Source organism: Cucurbita maxima, unplaced genomic scaffold, assembly GCF_002738345.1.
Source record: "Cucurbita maxima cultivar Rimu unplaced genomic scaffold, Cmax_1.0 Cma_Scf00007, whole genome shotgun sequence".
In the NCBI taxonomy this organism is placed as follows: domain Eukaryota; kingdom Viridiplantae; phylum Streptophyta; class Magnoliopsida; order Cucurbitales; family Cucurbitaceae; genus Cucurbita; species Cucurbita maxima.
Genome location: NW_019272023.1, coordinates 3637228 through 3653028, shown reverse-complemented (window position 1 = coordinate 3653028; position 15801 = coordinate 3637228). Strand labels below are relative to the sequence as shown.

At 34.0% G+C, this 15801-nt stretch overlaps 3 protein-coding genes across 3 annotated transcripts; all 3 read left to right on the top strand.

Annotated features, from left to right (window-relative positions):
* The first annotated feature begins 285 nt into the window (after window positions 1-285).
* LOC111482119 (3-oxoacyl-[acyl-carrier-protein] reductase FabG-like) lies at window positions 286-3242 on the top strand. Its single transcript, XM_023127782.1, has 5 exons — window positions 286-461; window positions 540-677; window positions 771-970; window positions 2547-2776; window positions 2862-3242. The coding sequence occupies exons 2-5, from the start codon at window positions 586-588 to the stop codon at window positions 3138-3140; spliced, it is 801 nt and encodes a 266-aa protein (XP_022983550.1). The 5' UTR covers window positions 286-461; window positions 540-585; the 3' UTR covers window positions 3141-3242.
* A 5790-nt stretch (window positions 3243-9032) lies between these two features.
* Window positions 9033-10789, top strand: LOC111482121 (probable WRKY transcription factor 75). The gene is made up of 2 exons (XM_023127784.1): window positions 9033-9469; window positions 10416-10789. Exons 1-2 carry the CDS (start codon window positions 9132-9134, stop codon window positions 10594-10596), a joined length of 519 nt encoding a protein of 172 aa, XP_022983552.1. The 5' UTR covers window positions 9033-9131; the 3' UTR covers window positions 10597-10789.
* A 3153-nt stretch (window positions 10790-13942) lies between these two features.
* LOC111482117 (squamosa promoter-binding-like protein 13A) lies at window positions 13943-15607 on the top strand. Its single transcript, XM_023127780.1, has 3 exons — window positions 13943-14391; window positions 14510-14646; window positions 14740-15607. Exons 1-3 carry the CDS (start codon window positions 14045-14047, stop codon window positions 15309-15311), a joined length of 1056 nt encoding a protein of 351 aa, XP_022983548.1. The 5' UTR covers window positions 13943-14044; the 3' UTR covers window positions 15312-15607.
* The last annotated feature ends 194 nt before the right edge of the window (window positions 15608-15801 follow it).

Sequence of the window (15801 nt, the reverse complement as noted above, 5' to 3'; positions counted from 1 at the left end):
AGCAGTATAAGAAGCAGTAATGCTCTTAGTAGCTGTGATGAGTGGTATGTGTTAGATGAAAATGTCCCAGGTTAATTTAGGGAATGGTTATGAGTTTATAATCTAAGAATACACTTTCCAAAAGCAAAGCCATGAGAGCTTATGCTCAAAATGGACAATATCATACCATTGTGACGAGTCGTGTTCGTCTAACATGGTCCAAAAAGAAAAAAGAGTCAAGCTCAAAGCAAACCTTAGGCTCAAAGTGGACAATATCATATCAACTCGAAAGCAAGCAGAGAGTCGTGAGGGAGAGAAGAATAGTTCTTCAAAATTTGTTGGTGCTTTCAACGTGATGTACAAATCCAAGAATCATGAGCATATTTTAACGCAACCAATAATGCACACGACGAGAGTTCTGTGCCAATTTTCTCTTTAATCCTTCATTGTTCTTATCAGGGTTACATCGGTTTTCGGATCCGGTACGCTCTTCAATTATTTTCGGTCTTCTTCTCTTCATTTTTCATCGATTAACCGGTTCTTCGATGATCCATATGCAGAGTTCAATTTCTACCCCCTAATCGAAGCTCCATTTGCTTTGTACACATGGAGAGAGCTACCAAGAACGTGCTGCTTTCTTCTAATGGGGATGAGATATCCAAGAATCTGGCTCTACATCTTGCCAAAAGGGGTTGCAGGTTTAGCATTGAGCTTTGATCTTAGTGCCTTTTTTTGTATGAAATTTTTTGTTATTGTGTTCTTTCTTTCTTCTGTTTCATGGTTGTGTTTAGATTGGTTTTGTTGGGAAATGAGACTGTTCTTCGTAGAACAAGTATGGAGATAGTTGAATCCCTAAAAGGTGTCCTGCCGATTGAGGTTGTTGGCTTGGACATGGAAGAAGAGGGAGAGGCGGATTTTAGTGAGGCTGTGAACAGGGCTTGCAGTATTTTGGGAACTTTGGATGCTTTTGTTCATGCTTATTCTTATGAGGGTACAGCCTATCTCTAACTCTTTCACCCATTCTCTCTGTTCTCCATGCTCACTCTTACTTGTTTTAGTTTACTTGTTTGGACATGATTTGATATTTGAATAAAGATTTAGCCTCTTGTGAAGATTGAATAGAGATTGTAACAAGCCAAGCCCACCGCTAGTAGATATTGTCCGCTTTAGTCCATTACGTATCGTCTTTAGCCTCATGGTTTTAAAACACGTCTACTAGGGAGAGGTTTCCATACCTTTTATAAGGAATGTTTCGTTCCCCTTTCCAACCAATGTGAGATCTCACAATCCACCCCTTGGGAGCCAGCGTCCTCATTGGCATACCGCAAGGTGTCTGCTTATGATATCATTTGTAATAGCTCAAACTCATCGCTAATAGATATTGTTTGTTTTGGTGTGTTATGTATCGTTGTTAGCTTCACGGTTTTAAAGTACATTTGCTAGGGAGAAGTTTCTACACACGCTCAAATCGATGTGGGATCTTGCATAGATTTACATTGTCAGTTCTTTGAGAGCTTAGGCTACACTATCTTGACTGGTCTGAATTATCGGTTCATAGTTTGTGGTTAACTCAATGAGTGTTTGGTATCATTAATGCTTGAAAAAATAGTCTACAAATGACCATAAGGAGTCCCTTTATGTTAGCTTCATTTGGTTTACTCTTGAAAGAAGTTGGTCCTGAAAGTAAATGGTGAATCAAAAAGCCAAATGTCTTGAAAGTACTCTTTCTTAATGCTGAACTTCTGCAGGTCCCTTCCTTGATTCAATGAAGCACCTTAGAATTACTGTCCTTTTGTCTTCTGTAAACTTCTTCACAATGTTCATTCAGCTCATAACATGCAATTAAGAGAACTCATAATGTAATTATTTTAGCTTGGTATGGAATGTGATAAATTGTGAGATCCCACATCAGTTGGAGAGGAGAACGAAGCATTGATTATAAGGGTGTAGAAACCTCTCTCTACCAGACAGGTTTTAAAACCTTGAGGGGAAGCCTGGAAGGGAAAGCCCAAAGACGACAATACCTACTAGTAGTGAGTTTGAGCTGTTATAAATAGTATCAGAGCCAGACATCGGGCAGTGTGCCAGCAAGGACGCTGGGTCCCCAAGAGGGGTGGATTGTGAGATTCCACATTGGTTGGAGAGGTGAACGAATCACTGCTTTTAAGGGTGTGGAAACCTCTCTCTACTAGATGTCTTTTAAAACATTGAGAGGAATCCGGAAAGGGAAAGTCCAAATAGGACAATATCTGCTAGTGGTAGGCTTGAGCTGTTACATAAACTACACAATGGAAGATTGGAAACCATCGGTGTGTATGTTTACCATCCTCAAGTATGGATTGCAGTCTGTCAACCCAGTTAGAGAATGCTTCTTATAGAATTGAGTTTGCTTGTAAGATTTAGTGCTATGTGCAACTGTTAGCTTATTGATCTGTGGCTTATGTGTTCTTGAAGATATAATGCTTAGCTCCTATACATGATAGTGATAGTTAGAAATTCGGGACGTATAGCTTCTCCGAAAGCTATCATACTGTAAATTATGTTAAACTGCACGACGTTTGAAGCAGGTCCCATACAAGAGGCTCTACATCTATCCGAACACGAATTCAAAAAGATTGTTAAGATAAACTTGATGGCTTCATGGTTTCTGCTGAAGGCTGCTTGTCAAAGAATGCGAGACCAGAACTTAGGAGGCTCGGTAATTTTGTTAACCTCCTTGCTTGGTGCTGAGAGGGGACTGTATCCAGGAGGAGCTGCATATGGATCGTGCTTGGCAGGATTACAGCAGTTAGCTCGGGTAAGTAGCTTTGCATTTTGAAACCATGTGAACATGATCTGTTCTTAAAGTTCCTCGTTATGACATGAATTATGGACTTCTGTAGACTTCAGCTTTGGATGTTGGGAAGTATAAGATCAGGGTCAATGCTATAGCCCGTGGACTGCACCTAGATGATGGATACCCTGTGTCAGTGGGGAAGGAGAGAGCAAAGAAGCTGGTCAATGATGCAGCCCCGCTCGAAAGATGGCTCGATGTTAACGACGATTTAGCTTCAACTGTGATCTATCTAATCAGTGACGGGTCGCGGTACATGACTGGAACGACCATATTTGTTGATGGGGCACAGTCGCTTGTGAGGCCACGGATGCGCTCGTATATGTAGTCGTTATGTCTGGTGCACTTGGAGATCTTCAGGTCATCAACATTTTGGGTTTCTTTTTTAAATTATGATTAGAAGCATCTAACAGACAAATATATTATGGTATCATTCTTGTGGGACTGTCTGTTTTGCTGAAGGGATGATTCCCTTATTGGATTATGCTTATATCGGTTGGAGGACGTTTGACTAATTTAGTTGTGAGATCCTGCCTCGGTTAGAGAAGGAAACGAAGCATTTTTTTATAAGGGTGTAGAAACCTCCCCTAACATGTGTTCTAAAATTGTGAGGCTGACGGCAATACGTAATGAGTTAAAGTGGACAATATCTACTAGCGATGAGTTTAGGTTGTTACAAATGGTATCAGAGCCAAACACCGGGTGGTATGTCAACGAAGACGCTAAGCTCACAAGGAGATGGATTGTAAGATCTCACATTGGTTGGAGACGGAATGAAACATTCTTTTTAAGGGTGTGGAAACCTCTCCCTAGCAGATACGTTTTAAAACTATGAGGCTAATGGCAATATCTAATGGGTTCAAAGCGGACAATGTCTTGCTAGTGGTGGGCTTGGGCTGTTACATCAATGCTTTGTTGAGCAAATAGAGAGTGTCGAAACCTCGAAGTAGAACTTGCATGGTTAAGAGAGAAATTGAGGCACCTGGGTACGAAGGTGAGAGGTTGATATTTGTTGTATGCATATAGGAGGTATTATCGGGTTCTTGAGTACAAAGGTCAGAGGTCAAAACTCGAAATATGATATATATACAATCAAAGTTATACTTAGCCTAGAGTTCTTGAAGATATGGATATATTTGTGTTGAAAAACCCGAATATTTATTAATGTGAAAGAAAAAAAAAAACCGTTCTCCAAAGTCCGAATCGGCCAACATAAGGAAAAGACACAATTGACCTTACCAATTACATGGATGGAATGGTTTTGAGTGAGGAAATGGTTTTGATGTTCTTGGTCTCCATAGAAATGATTGGAAAGTTGTAACTTTATAGAACTCTTTCTTCTTCCTCATTCCTTGCTTGATTCTCCATATGTGATATGTTTCTCATAAAGCAACACTCTCTCCTCATCAACATATTGAAGCTTCGAAGCATCAATTTAGGCACGGATCTTGTTCGAAGCTTAAACCCGAACTTAGATCTTTATTTCTTTCGATCGAAGGTTGAATTTTTTGAAACCTAGGTGACACCTTGATTCATATCAAAAGTTGTTCTTTTCTTAAAAGTTACGTACTTATGATAATAGAATCTAAATAAAGTCGTATATACAATTTGATAAAATATTTCTTGCAAGAAATCTGATCCTCAAGAATCTCAACTCCAATCTCCATGAAAATGAATCGAGAATTTCAAGTCGATGGAATAAGAGGCAAGGACAGGACGAGGATCAAAAAGTCTTCTCCGACCCTAGTACACCTAACCAAGCATTTACAGCTAACCGATTAGAGTAACTCAACTAAAACATTTTTCTTTTAATATTAAATAAAATCTTTTTTTTCTCGGGTGAACCATCATCAATGAAAATTGAAAATATTTTCGATGTAACATTTATTATTTTTTAATTATTTACATTTTAATAATTGAAATCTTTTTCAATATTTGAAACTTTATTTCTAAAATATCTCAAGGACTTATGAATGAATATTCACATTTATACCATACAATAAATTTCAAAGCATTGGTTGACATTAACAACGTCATTTTCAATATTTTTTTCCCTTTTTTTAAGTCTTTCTTAGTCATCCTATCCTCAAGATCTCTCTCATTCGGATATGATCTTGGTTCATTCATATACCCCTCATTTACTCGAGTATTACAATACATTAACTAAAATAAATGGTTGTATTCAGATCGTTAAGTTTTGATCTCTAACCTTCGAGATTTATGAGTAGCACCAAACGGTGTGACTAACTATGCACAAAGACCCACGAGTAACAATGAACGATGAACGATGACTTATGTGCCCTCTGACGCCTTTGATTGAAATTATTATAAAGTCGAATCAAAATGGTTTGAATTTCTAAAAAATATATTAAAAAAATTTAAGAAATCAATATATTTTGAGGACTGTTTTTTCAATCTGATACTAATGTTTGCCATTTTCCAACACTCCAAAATTCTCCATCTTCAAACTTCAAACCCACATGTTTTCTAAGATTCCATGAATCCATCCATTCATGAACGTGGTGGTAATCAAATCAAAACCCTCCACACTTTTTTTATTTATTTAATATATTCCCGAGCCGTCGCTGTCTCCGCTTTGCTACCGAAGGCTCTAGGGAAGTCGGAATAAGAGAACACTCCTCTTGGGGTGGGCTTACTACTTAGATGCTTTTAGTAGTTATCCATTCTTCACTTGGCTACCCAGTGTTTACTGTAGGCACAATAACTAGTACACCAAAAGTGTGTCCTTCCCAATTCTCTAAATGCTCTAACGCCCACACAGAATATGGACCGAACTGTCTCACGACGTTCTAAACCCAGCTCACATACTACTTTAATGGACGAACAACCCAACTCTTGGAACATACTACAGTTCTAGGTGGCGAAGAGCCGACATCAAAGTGCCAAACCTTCCTGTCGATGTGAGCTCTTGGGGAAGATCAACCTGTTAATCCTAGAGTAACTTTTATCCGTTGAGCGACTGCCCTTTCAACACTGTCGAATCACTAAACTTTGATATTTTAAAATTAAAAGTAAGTGGAAAACAATAATTTTTTATTAGTTATTTAATTTTTAAAAATAATTATGTTGAATATTATCAATTATCTTTCACGAACATAATATTTATTTTTTTATTTTATTTTTTAAAATATATTTGTCATTAATGAAAAATAGAAGAAAATAAAATTTTAATTAAACAAAATAGGATAAGCTACCCTCTACTCCTTTTTTTTTTTAATTAAACAAAATAATATATTAAAACCTCACAAAAAATAAAATAATAATTATTTGATGTGACTAACTACGGAAGAAAATTACCACATTCACATACAAAAATAACCATATTAATATCACGTTTTAAAAATATTCATGAACTATTACCACCGTAAAAAAAATTACATTTTTTTTTTTTTTTTATAAATGTAAAGTAAAATTATGTTCAATTTTATTAAGTTTTGAAAATTTTTAAATTTAAAAACGAAATAAACATAATTTAACCATAATTTTTTTAAAACCAAAAGTAAAGTAGGTCGAGTGTCATTTACATGAGGTTGGGACGATGTGAAATGCTTATTTGATTGGTCGGGGATTAGAGCAGATTCTTTATAGAGAAAAGCTATTTGATTAAGTTACTAAATGGACTTATTCTTCGTAGACTTTTATCTTTATTATTTCTTTTTTACATATATACATACGACAACTGTGAGAAAGAAAACCAATAATGCAATCGAGTTTGAAGTTTGTGCGTATATGTACATGTTAAGTGATTGTGCAGCACTTACTCACCACTGAGTGAATCAACGAACTCAAAATTATTTCACGGTTGACACAAACGATCGTATGCACAAACTTCTAGCCCCAACTTAAAAAATAAAATTTAAAAATTAAGGTAAAGAGATTTTCGAAAGAGAGTTATAGGTTAACAAAACAGTAAGACAACGACTTCTATAATATATAACTCATGATATATAGTACATTTTGAGTCATTTCATATTTCTAACTTAAATAATTATGATTTTTTGAAAAATCATATATAAAAAAATATAATAATAAAATAATACAACATGAAAGCAAAAGCATATCTGATAGCCAAGTGCAGACATTCACTGTAATTAAAAGAATATTTGAGACACACAGACACGTGTGCTTCTGTTGTCTTTTTATTTTATTTATTTTTAAAATTTATTAAAACCGGTCCAAATTCATCGGCTCACACCACATGAATCATACCTTTTATTATTATTATTTATTTTTCAATTTAAATGCTTTTTTTTAATCTTTTTATATTTATTTAAACCCTATTTGGATTTATAACTATTTTATTTATTTATTATATTATTCTATTAATATTTTTAAAAATGTAAGTCAAGTCTTAAAAATTAAGAAAATTAATTTCTAAAACCTTTTATTAAAAGAATTTGACTAAAAAATAAAAAATAAATTTTTAAAAAAGTTAATTACCATTGTAAGAAAATTTCAAATTAAATTTAAGTTTGAATGGTATTAATTTATAATAAAGCACCCGATCGTCTCGGCATTTCCTGCAACATGGTTATATTACATATTCCTCACTTTTATCCCCACAGATTAACATGAGTTATTCAAACATGTTTTGTCATCACTCACATGCATCCTATGAAAATTCACAGTAGATCACTTAACATAAAATCTTCTAAGTATTGGTAATAACTTCTTTTTTAGTCATCTTTTATTTAAGATCACTTTCGTTGGATGTGGTATCAGTTCATTTATGTATCTCTCATTTACTAGTACCTATAACTCAAACATCTTAGACTACGCAACCCAACTCATAAAGTTACATTAGGGTTTTTTTTTTTTTTTTGGGTTGGGTTAGAATTTTTAGAAAATTAAAAATTTGGTTCGATTCATAGATCACCGACCTAATAAAACCTAAAATTTTCAGGTTTCGTTGTGAGCCCTACTCAGGTCATTTACGTCATTAATTTCAAGTTGGATCCAAAAAATTTCTCCACTGCACCCCAATCTCCAACCGTGTATACACGTAACAAAAATTAAGCATTTCTGATAAACTTAAATCCTCGTAAATATCACGCGTGAGAGTAGAAAAACCAAATATTTAAATTTAGGGGATGAACCTAATTTGTTATATATATATACACGACAAGAACAAGAATAGAAAACTTACCAGTGAAGATATGGTTAATAATGGAAATTCTTACCAAAGGTTAAAAAGTAAATGGAGCAATAAACGTAACTAAGTACGTCAAGTAATTCTATGTTTTTTTCTTAAAATCTCAGTGATGTCGCTGTCAAATGATGAAGCCGCCTCCACTTTGTTGACCANTTTGCTCCAAATAATTTTTTTTTTTTTTTTTTTTTTTTTGTATTTTCGCATGCTCAATTATAAATTTTATTTATTTAGTAACTTTATCCATTACAAAACTTCTAATATTACTTTTACATTTATGTTTTTTAATAAATAATTTAATGTTTTTTTTTTGTAAGATTCAAACCTAATTTTTTGGTCAATAATTTATCTTAAATAATCAATGACATAGAATTAATTTTTTTTTTATTATACACGAACTAAATAATGACAATAAATTGATATCAATATAGTTAATGGTTAAAAAGCACTATTTATTTCTTTTATAAATTTATATATTCAAATTTCCCAAATAAATATTTAAATTTTCAATCAAATTTAAAAATAAAGACTTTTTTACTTCCATTTTGATAATATTAATAGGAAATTCACAATATATATATATATTTATTGTGTTTTAAGCTTATTTTTAAAATTTAAATTTTAAAAACCAAATAATTACAAACTTTTAGCTAAATAAATAAAAATAAATATATATCCTTAAATTAAAAAATATATATGGTTAGTATTTTGTTTTAAAAATATTTTTTTAATTTTTTTGAAAAAATTATTAAAAAATATATAAAAAAGTTTTTGACCGTCTATTTACACCTCATATATCATCTCGTTTCAATTTTACGAGGGGCAAGAACGAAGTATTTGTAAGAGTTAAAAATATTAATTTTAAGTTTATAAATATTTTTGTAAATATTTTTGAAATACAATTATGTGAATATTAATTGAGAGAGACCTAAATGTGTAATTCAACATATTATTCCAATGAGGGATGAGCGAATTTCCGTGGCGTCTACGGCACCACTGGCAGCACCTATATATCAACTGATCGTATTCTTCATTTTCCCAAATTTCTCCCTTTTTTCCCTTTTTTATTTTTATTTATTTTTTTTAATTTCACTTTCTGCAAATCCCCAAACCCAAATTAACACACGGATTACACAAATTCCCGGTTTAATGGAGAATTATCAGATGTTCTTCCCTTGCTCCAACGGCGGCGGACTGTCGGCTTATAGTCAACCCGACATCTCATCCGGCACCGCCTCTGACATGTTCCGGAATTTTCACGGCGGCGATCCGCAAGCAAGTGGCGTTTTGGGGCTTAAGACAGAGGTGGTTACGGCGGCGGTGGAAGCCGACAGGAACTGTGGCGGCAGCGCAAATAAGAAAGGGGAGAAGAAGGTGAGGAAACCCAGATATGCTTTTCAGACGAGGAGTCAAGTTGACATTCTTGACGATGGATATCGTTGGAGAAAGTATGGTCAAAAAGCAGTCAAAAACAACAAGTTTCCTAGGTAATTTTTTTTTTTTGTAATTTTAATTTGTGTTTGAGCTCGGGTTTCGAATCTTTGATAGATGATTTTATAGTTGAGCTACCCAATTAGTCGGGTCGATGATTCAAATTTTCAATAGAGAGTAAAGTATTTGAAACATATTTGTTTTATTGGTTGAACTATGTACTGAACTAGTGACGTTCAATTTTTTTTATTTTTATTAAAGTAATTTATTTTTATAAAAAATTTAAAAATTAAAAACGACCCGATTAAAAAAACGACATTTATTTTGTAATTTAATTGACGGATTAAGATTCAGTATGAAAATTAATGAAAAACACTAATTTTCATGCAAAATTAAGATTATATGTGTAAAGTATGTATATATTTAATTAAATGATGATGTATAATGAATTATTAGCCTTAGTTTGATTATATTAATGTAAAGATGTGTTTCACTAAGTAATCATTGAAACTTTTGATTTTTTTTAATTGATATAATTTCGTTTTGAAATTAGTATCGAGAAGACTATGAGAGACATGAGGATGTTGATGTGTGTAGCTATCAACTCGTTATCGGCATGTTTGTTTGTTCGAGTATCAAATCGATTGGCCTAGAAAACGTGTACAAGTTGAAAACAATTAGTTTTCATGAGTAAGATAGTTATATTTAATCATAGATATAGAATTTGAATTTACGTAACAAACAAGATTTCTGCCTAAACCCTAAAATGATCATGACCCATTTCTCGATCGTCTTAATATTATATACATATTGTATGTGGTAGGATTATGTCAATCATCATGCATTAGTAAATCACAAGTTCTACTCGTTCTTGAGTATGTATATCTTAGAAACATATAAACGTGTATGAGATATCGTTTGTGATTAGTTTGTAATATCGCTGCTTATTTATGTGTCGAGATTATGAGGTGTTTGTGTTGATCGTGAAATGGGAACGTATAGGAGCTATTATCGGTGCACGCATCAAGGGTGCAATGTGAAGAAGCAAGTGCAAAGACTAACCAAAGATGAAGGGGTGGTGGTAACGACGTATGAAGGCATGCATACACACTCCATTGATAAACCAACAGACAACTTTGAACAAATCTTGAGTAGAATGCAGATTTATAGTACTCCTTTTTGAGCTCAAACTCAGCATCCGTTCCATTTCATAACCAAGAACGAGAACGAGAACGAGAACGAGAACAAGAACAAGCTCAAGAACGATCAAATCATGTTTGGTTCTTCTTCACCTTCTCTGTTTGTTTTTTTCGTGTAGAAATAAATATATATACAAGTTTCTTCGTAATAATAAATCCATATTTCATTTTCTGTTATTTATTTTTTTATTTATCTAACTATAAAATAAATTTTATAAAATAATTTGAATCTCATACTTAATAGGGTTTTTTTTGTTCAAGATTACGTGTAAGAAAGATGAAAATGTATCGTAATTTTTATTAGATATATGGGTTACTTCTTTCAGACTACGAGTAGATGGAAAGACAAGACCTTTGCTTTATTTACTTCTAGAATGCTCCATCAGCCATCGTAAATGTAGAAAAAGATGAAGCCAATAGTCCTCATTTTTGTCCCACCGAACAAAGATTGAATCCTTGTCTTTGACTGTTTTTACCCGAGGAGGCAGGTTGAAACTCTTTTTTCTTGAAACCAGAGGACAAACAACGGTATCAGAGTGATGGACTTGAGGATCAAGTGTTTCAAGGAGCAAAAGAGTCTATGATGTATGGGGGACTTGCTTGTGCGCTTCTAACGAGGATACCTTAGCAAAATCCAAAGCATTGTTTGGGAAAGTCAAACTCCAAAAATCTAACCCAAGAAAACTCCCGAGGGCGGGCCACAACCTCAGTTTTGAGATGGAACCTAGAGTTCGAGTTTTGAGATGGAACCTAGAGAACGTGAAACCCTAATAGGTATCCAATCCTAAAAATCGAGATAAACCCAAATAGTGAACCGATCTTGGAATTTATGTTGAGAACCCAACATAAAAAAGATAAAGAAATCTTTCGGTTGTGATCTCGGGCGACAACAATGGTGCACATGAAGGTGGAGGGATTTAAGCGGAGCAATGTGAGGGTATTTTGGTCAATTTTACATAAGCACTCAAAAATCGAAATAGTTTTTTTTTTTTTTTTTTTTTAATAAAGATTATGAAAAATAAATAAATATTAGATAATATAAGAAAATACGGTACTTTATGGAATGGGTTAAGTAAATTGCATACAAAAATCAAAAGAGTGAAGGTTTGCTATTGGGCCTCATGTGGCCCATTTAAATTATTTTAGTTTTTTATTTTAATTATATTTTTTGCTTTATTAATTCACAAACATAAGAGAAAAAAAAAATTAAATTAATAAAAATTTGCATCAATTATGAGTATAAAAATACTTCTAACCTTTAAACATTTTATATAATATGAAAATTGTTAATAATTTATTTCAAAATACATTAATATTCGAAATTTTAAATTAACATTAACACAGTCATTTTTTTATTTTGATTTTTAGTTTTTTTTCTTCTAAAATTCTTATGTATTTTTGGGATACCAAATATAAATTAAGAAAATTTAGAATATCAAGTAATATAAAATTTTAATTTTTATAAAATAAAAAGTTGGTAAGTAATATTATATAAATGATATGGACTTATGAATATTTTACTACACGTTAGGTACAGTCGACCATAATATAAAGTATATTATTAATAATTAATATTAAATATGCATCAAAAAGTGTCAAAGTCTAAATTAATGCCTCCCAACCAAAAAAAATGTCAAAATATAAAATTTTTAAGTCAAAATTAGGTCCATTGACCATTGTTAATGGTCTTTTTTTTCGTGGGAATTGACGTATGTTACCTACATCAGTAAAATTGACATAATAAAATATTCCTACTTGTTAGGTCTCATCGAAACTTCTATTCAATGTTCTTCACGTTATATGCTCAATCCCGTAAAGTATTTGAAAGTCGTCTTACTCCAATTAGGAGAAAAAAACAATATAAATGTTACAATTCTCGACCGTGTAATACTGAACTAACACATCTTCATCGACCCTGTTTTTTTTTTTTTTAACAAGTTAAAACAGCAAAACCCACCTAGATTCTATTCGTATACATTATCAGATATGTTCGTGATTAACCATTTGCGATTTAAGAGGGAGTCTCGGACCGACCCTAAACAAGAAAAGTGGAAACTTGGGGTAGCTTAAGAAAAGCTTTTTGGTTCTTCTAGAGATGCCAAAGGTATTGTAAATTAAAGTTGTTTAAAGCATAGAATGAATTCTGTCTAATAAGTATCTAAGAATTTTGAATTCTTTTTCAAAATTGAGATTCTTGGAGGAGACATTATTTCTTTAAACCCCTTTTCTTTCCTATAATTGATTGATTCTCTATATATTTTACTGTTCATTGAAGACCAATAACATCTGTCTCTCCCCTTCCTCTTTCTAACCTAATCTCCCTTTCAACTTTTTCCGTTAATGGTATATGCTATGTTCTATGAATTGGTAGAAGTAAGAGTAAATATTGTTTTTTTATCCTAGAATATTACATCACATGTTCAAACCGATATTTATATATATGTTGGTTTCTGGAAAAAAAAAGCTTTTCACTACCCGTGTCGAACTAGGTAGAAAAATAATTGAAAAAGTAATGCATGAGTAAAAAAAAGATACATGAATGAAACGAGACTATATCTAAATGAGAGCAAGAATCTACTACCTATATTATTAACGTGCACATTCCTTTTCAATGATTTATTGTATAAAAATTTAAAAAAAAAATGAATAAAAATAAGAAATAATACAACCATTTACATGGAAAACTAAGGAAAAGCAAACCAATAAAAAGAAATTTCGCACACAAAAGTTGCTCAAAGTATTTCCTAAAGATTAGGGGGAGAGAGATGAGAAGACCAACAAAGTTTTGAATGGTTCTGTCTATTCTTCTATTTGCTTTCAAGTTGTTTTCACCTTTCAAAATTGTTACAGGTGCGACGAACGATGACCCAATTTTCTTGTGTTTTTCTTCTAAAAATGTAACACTCGAATAAAAAAGAGGTATATGAATGAAACAGGATTTCATCCGAATAAAAATGGTTCTAAATATAAAATGACTGAAAAAGGCTGGCACGAATTGGAGCCAAGAGGAGGATGACCCAATTTTCTTGCAGCAACCTACTTGGGGCTTGATGGGAAGAGTAAATATGGTAGCTTTCTTAATCAAATTCTAAACCCATTTTCTTGGAACTTTCTGTTTGTCATGTTGTGGCAAAATGGGAAGCTCACCAAGTTTTCCACTATGATTTCTCTCTCTATTCTCTCTATCTCTCTCTCTATAAAACTCCGTTGAGGTTCAAAACTCGTGGGTTTTTTGATATAATATTGGCATCAACGAGTACTGTACCAAAACCAGTGACCTGTCTGTCTTATATCATCCAACCATTCTCTATCCTCACTGTTTTCGCCTCTTTTTTATCCAAAAAGTGGAGACCCATTTGAGGATTTGGGTATGTTCAATTGGAGAGAAGAAGAACAAGAAGAAGGAAGAGATCAATCAAACAAGTGTTGTTTATGGATTGGGGTTGGGGAACTCTTTCTGGAAAACCCACTTTCCGGGAAAAGAATCACACCCCCCCACCGCCCACAAGTTTCTCTGACTCGATTGGTTCTTCCAATAATAATGAAGAACCCATTCTCGAGGGTTCGAGCCAGGAAAGTTCTTCCTCTAATGGATCCTCCAAAAGGACTCGAACCCTCCAAGGGACTCAAAATCAGTCGTGTTTGGTTGATGGTTGTGACTCTGACCTGAAGAATTGCAAGGAGTATCATCGACGCCATAGGGTCTGCGATTTGCACTCCAAAACCCCTGTTGTGATGGTGAGGGGCGAGGAAAAACGATTCTGTCAACAGTGCAGCAGGTAAAACACAGAAATCATTAATGGGTTTTGTTTGTTTTGTTCTAATTTTACCTCAAAATCTTTGGGGTTCTTGTTGTTTCTTGTGGAGTCCGATTGTTCTTGAGTAAAAGTATTGTAGGTTCCATCCGCTTGGTGAGTTCGATGAGGTGAAGCGAAGCTGCAGAAAGCGGCTTGATGGGCACAATCGCCGCAGGAGGAAGCCTCAACCTGAATCCCTGTTTATGAGTTCAAGAGATTTCCTGTCAAACTGCAAAGGTTAGTAACTGATTGTTTCTGCAATTTACCTTATAATTGTTTGATGGATGCCATCCCGTTTGTGAAATTGGGTTATCCTCCTCAAATCCATAGGGCCAATTGTGCTGCAGTTCAGTAATCAACAGATTCATGTGCCTGATGAACATGGTAGGAATTTATGGTCCATGAGGCCTGAAGAAACCTCCATGGTTCCACCAAATTCCTCTGCTTACTTCAGCTATGGAGGAGAAGGAGACAACGAAGAGTTGCCCTTTTTCCTCCACAAAAATGGGACAAGGCAAGGTAAGCAAATGGTGTCTTCTCGGTTATGTTTCAATCAGCAACTTCCTGATGCAATCTCTCAGGGAAGTGAGGTGGGCAGCCAGAAACAAGCGGTGCCTACCAATACTTCGCCCGTGGATTCAGGTTGTGCTCTCTATCTTCTGTCATCGCACCCAGATGCTGGGTTGAGCTCTTTAATTCAGTCTCATCTGAGTCTTCCAGTCCAAACTCCAGAGACTGAGCTGCATTTCAGTAGTTTAAGTGACTTCTCTGCCTCCTTTGGCTCCAAGGACAAGCCTGTTTGTGAAACCAATCTTGATAATGGGTTGGTGCTTGAAATGGAGGCATCTGATGGCTTGTTCCAAAGTGAGGCTCCACATAAGTTTCCCGTTTCTTGGGAGTAGTCTTGCTTCAGAAACCATATCTGTTTTCTATGGCTTTAATCCAAGACTCGTTTTGAATTTGAAGTTGTGTGTTCTTAGACAGCAAATGTATTTTGCTGGTTTGTTTTTTGAGTTTCCATAATCAGGAATAGACTGCTTTGACATCATCATTTATACCAGGAGTCGCACAGCATCGTGAACATGTTACGATATATCTACGTGCCATTTTGTAACACCTACACCGAGCGACCCTGGTAAAGATTGTCTTGCTATTCCTCTTCTAGACTTGTGTTCTTGAATCATGTTTTGTTTGGAAATTACTATGTTCTTGCTTCCTTGATCATGCTGTGTTTTGATGATACTGCTTAAGAATACACAGAAACAAGCTTATGTTCTAGTCTATAGCTTATTAGTATATGAGATTTCATGCTGAATCTTGAAGTTTTCAGAAGAATTCATCATTTTACTTACAAAGCTGTCAAGTATGCTTATAGAACTGCTCACAAGGTTT

Excerpts from the sequence above, each read along its gene's own strand:
- LOC111482117 (XM_023127780.1), top strand. The coding sequence starts at position 14,045 with ATGGATTGGGGTTGGGGAACTCTTTCTGGAAAACCCACTTTCCGGGAA. Across the intron at positions 14,392-14,509 it reads TTCTGTCAACAGTGCAGCAG|GTTCCATCCGCTTGGTGAGT; the intron begins GTAAAACACAGA and ends AAAGTATTGTAG. Across the intron at positions 14,647-14,739 it reads TTTCCTGTCAAACTGCAAAG|GGCCAATTGTGCTGCAGTTC; the intron begins GTTAGTAACTGA and ends TCAAATCCATAG.
- LOC111482121 (XM_023127784.1), top strand. The coding sequence starts at position 9,132 with ATGGAGAATTATCAGATGTTCTTCCCTTGCTCCAACGGCGGCGGACTG. Across the intron at positions 9,470-10,415 it reads AAAAACAACAAGTTTCCTAG|GAGCTATTATCGGTGCACGC; the intron begins GTAATTTTTTTT and ends GGGAACGTATAG.
- LOC111482119 (XM_023127782.1), top strand. The coding sequence starts at position 586 with ATGGAGAGAGCTACCAAGAACGTGCTGCTTTCTTCTAATGGGGATGAG. Across the intron at positions 971-2,546 it reads TCATGCTTATTCTTATGAGG|GTCCCATACAAGAGGCTCTA; the intron begins GTACAGCCTATC and ends CGTTTGAAGCAG. Across the intron at positions 2,777-2,861 it reads GATTACAGCAGTTAGCTCGG|ACTTCAGCTTTGGATGTTGG; the intron begins GTAAGTAGCTTT and ends GGACTTCTGTAG.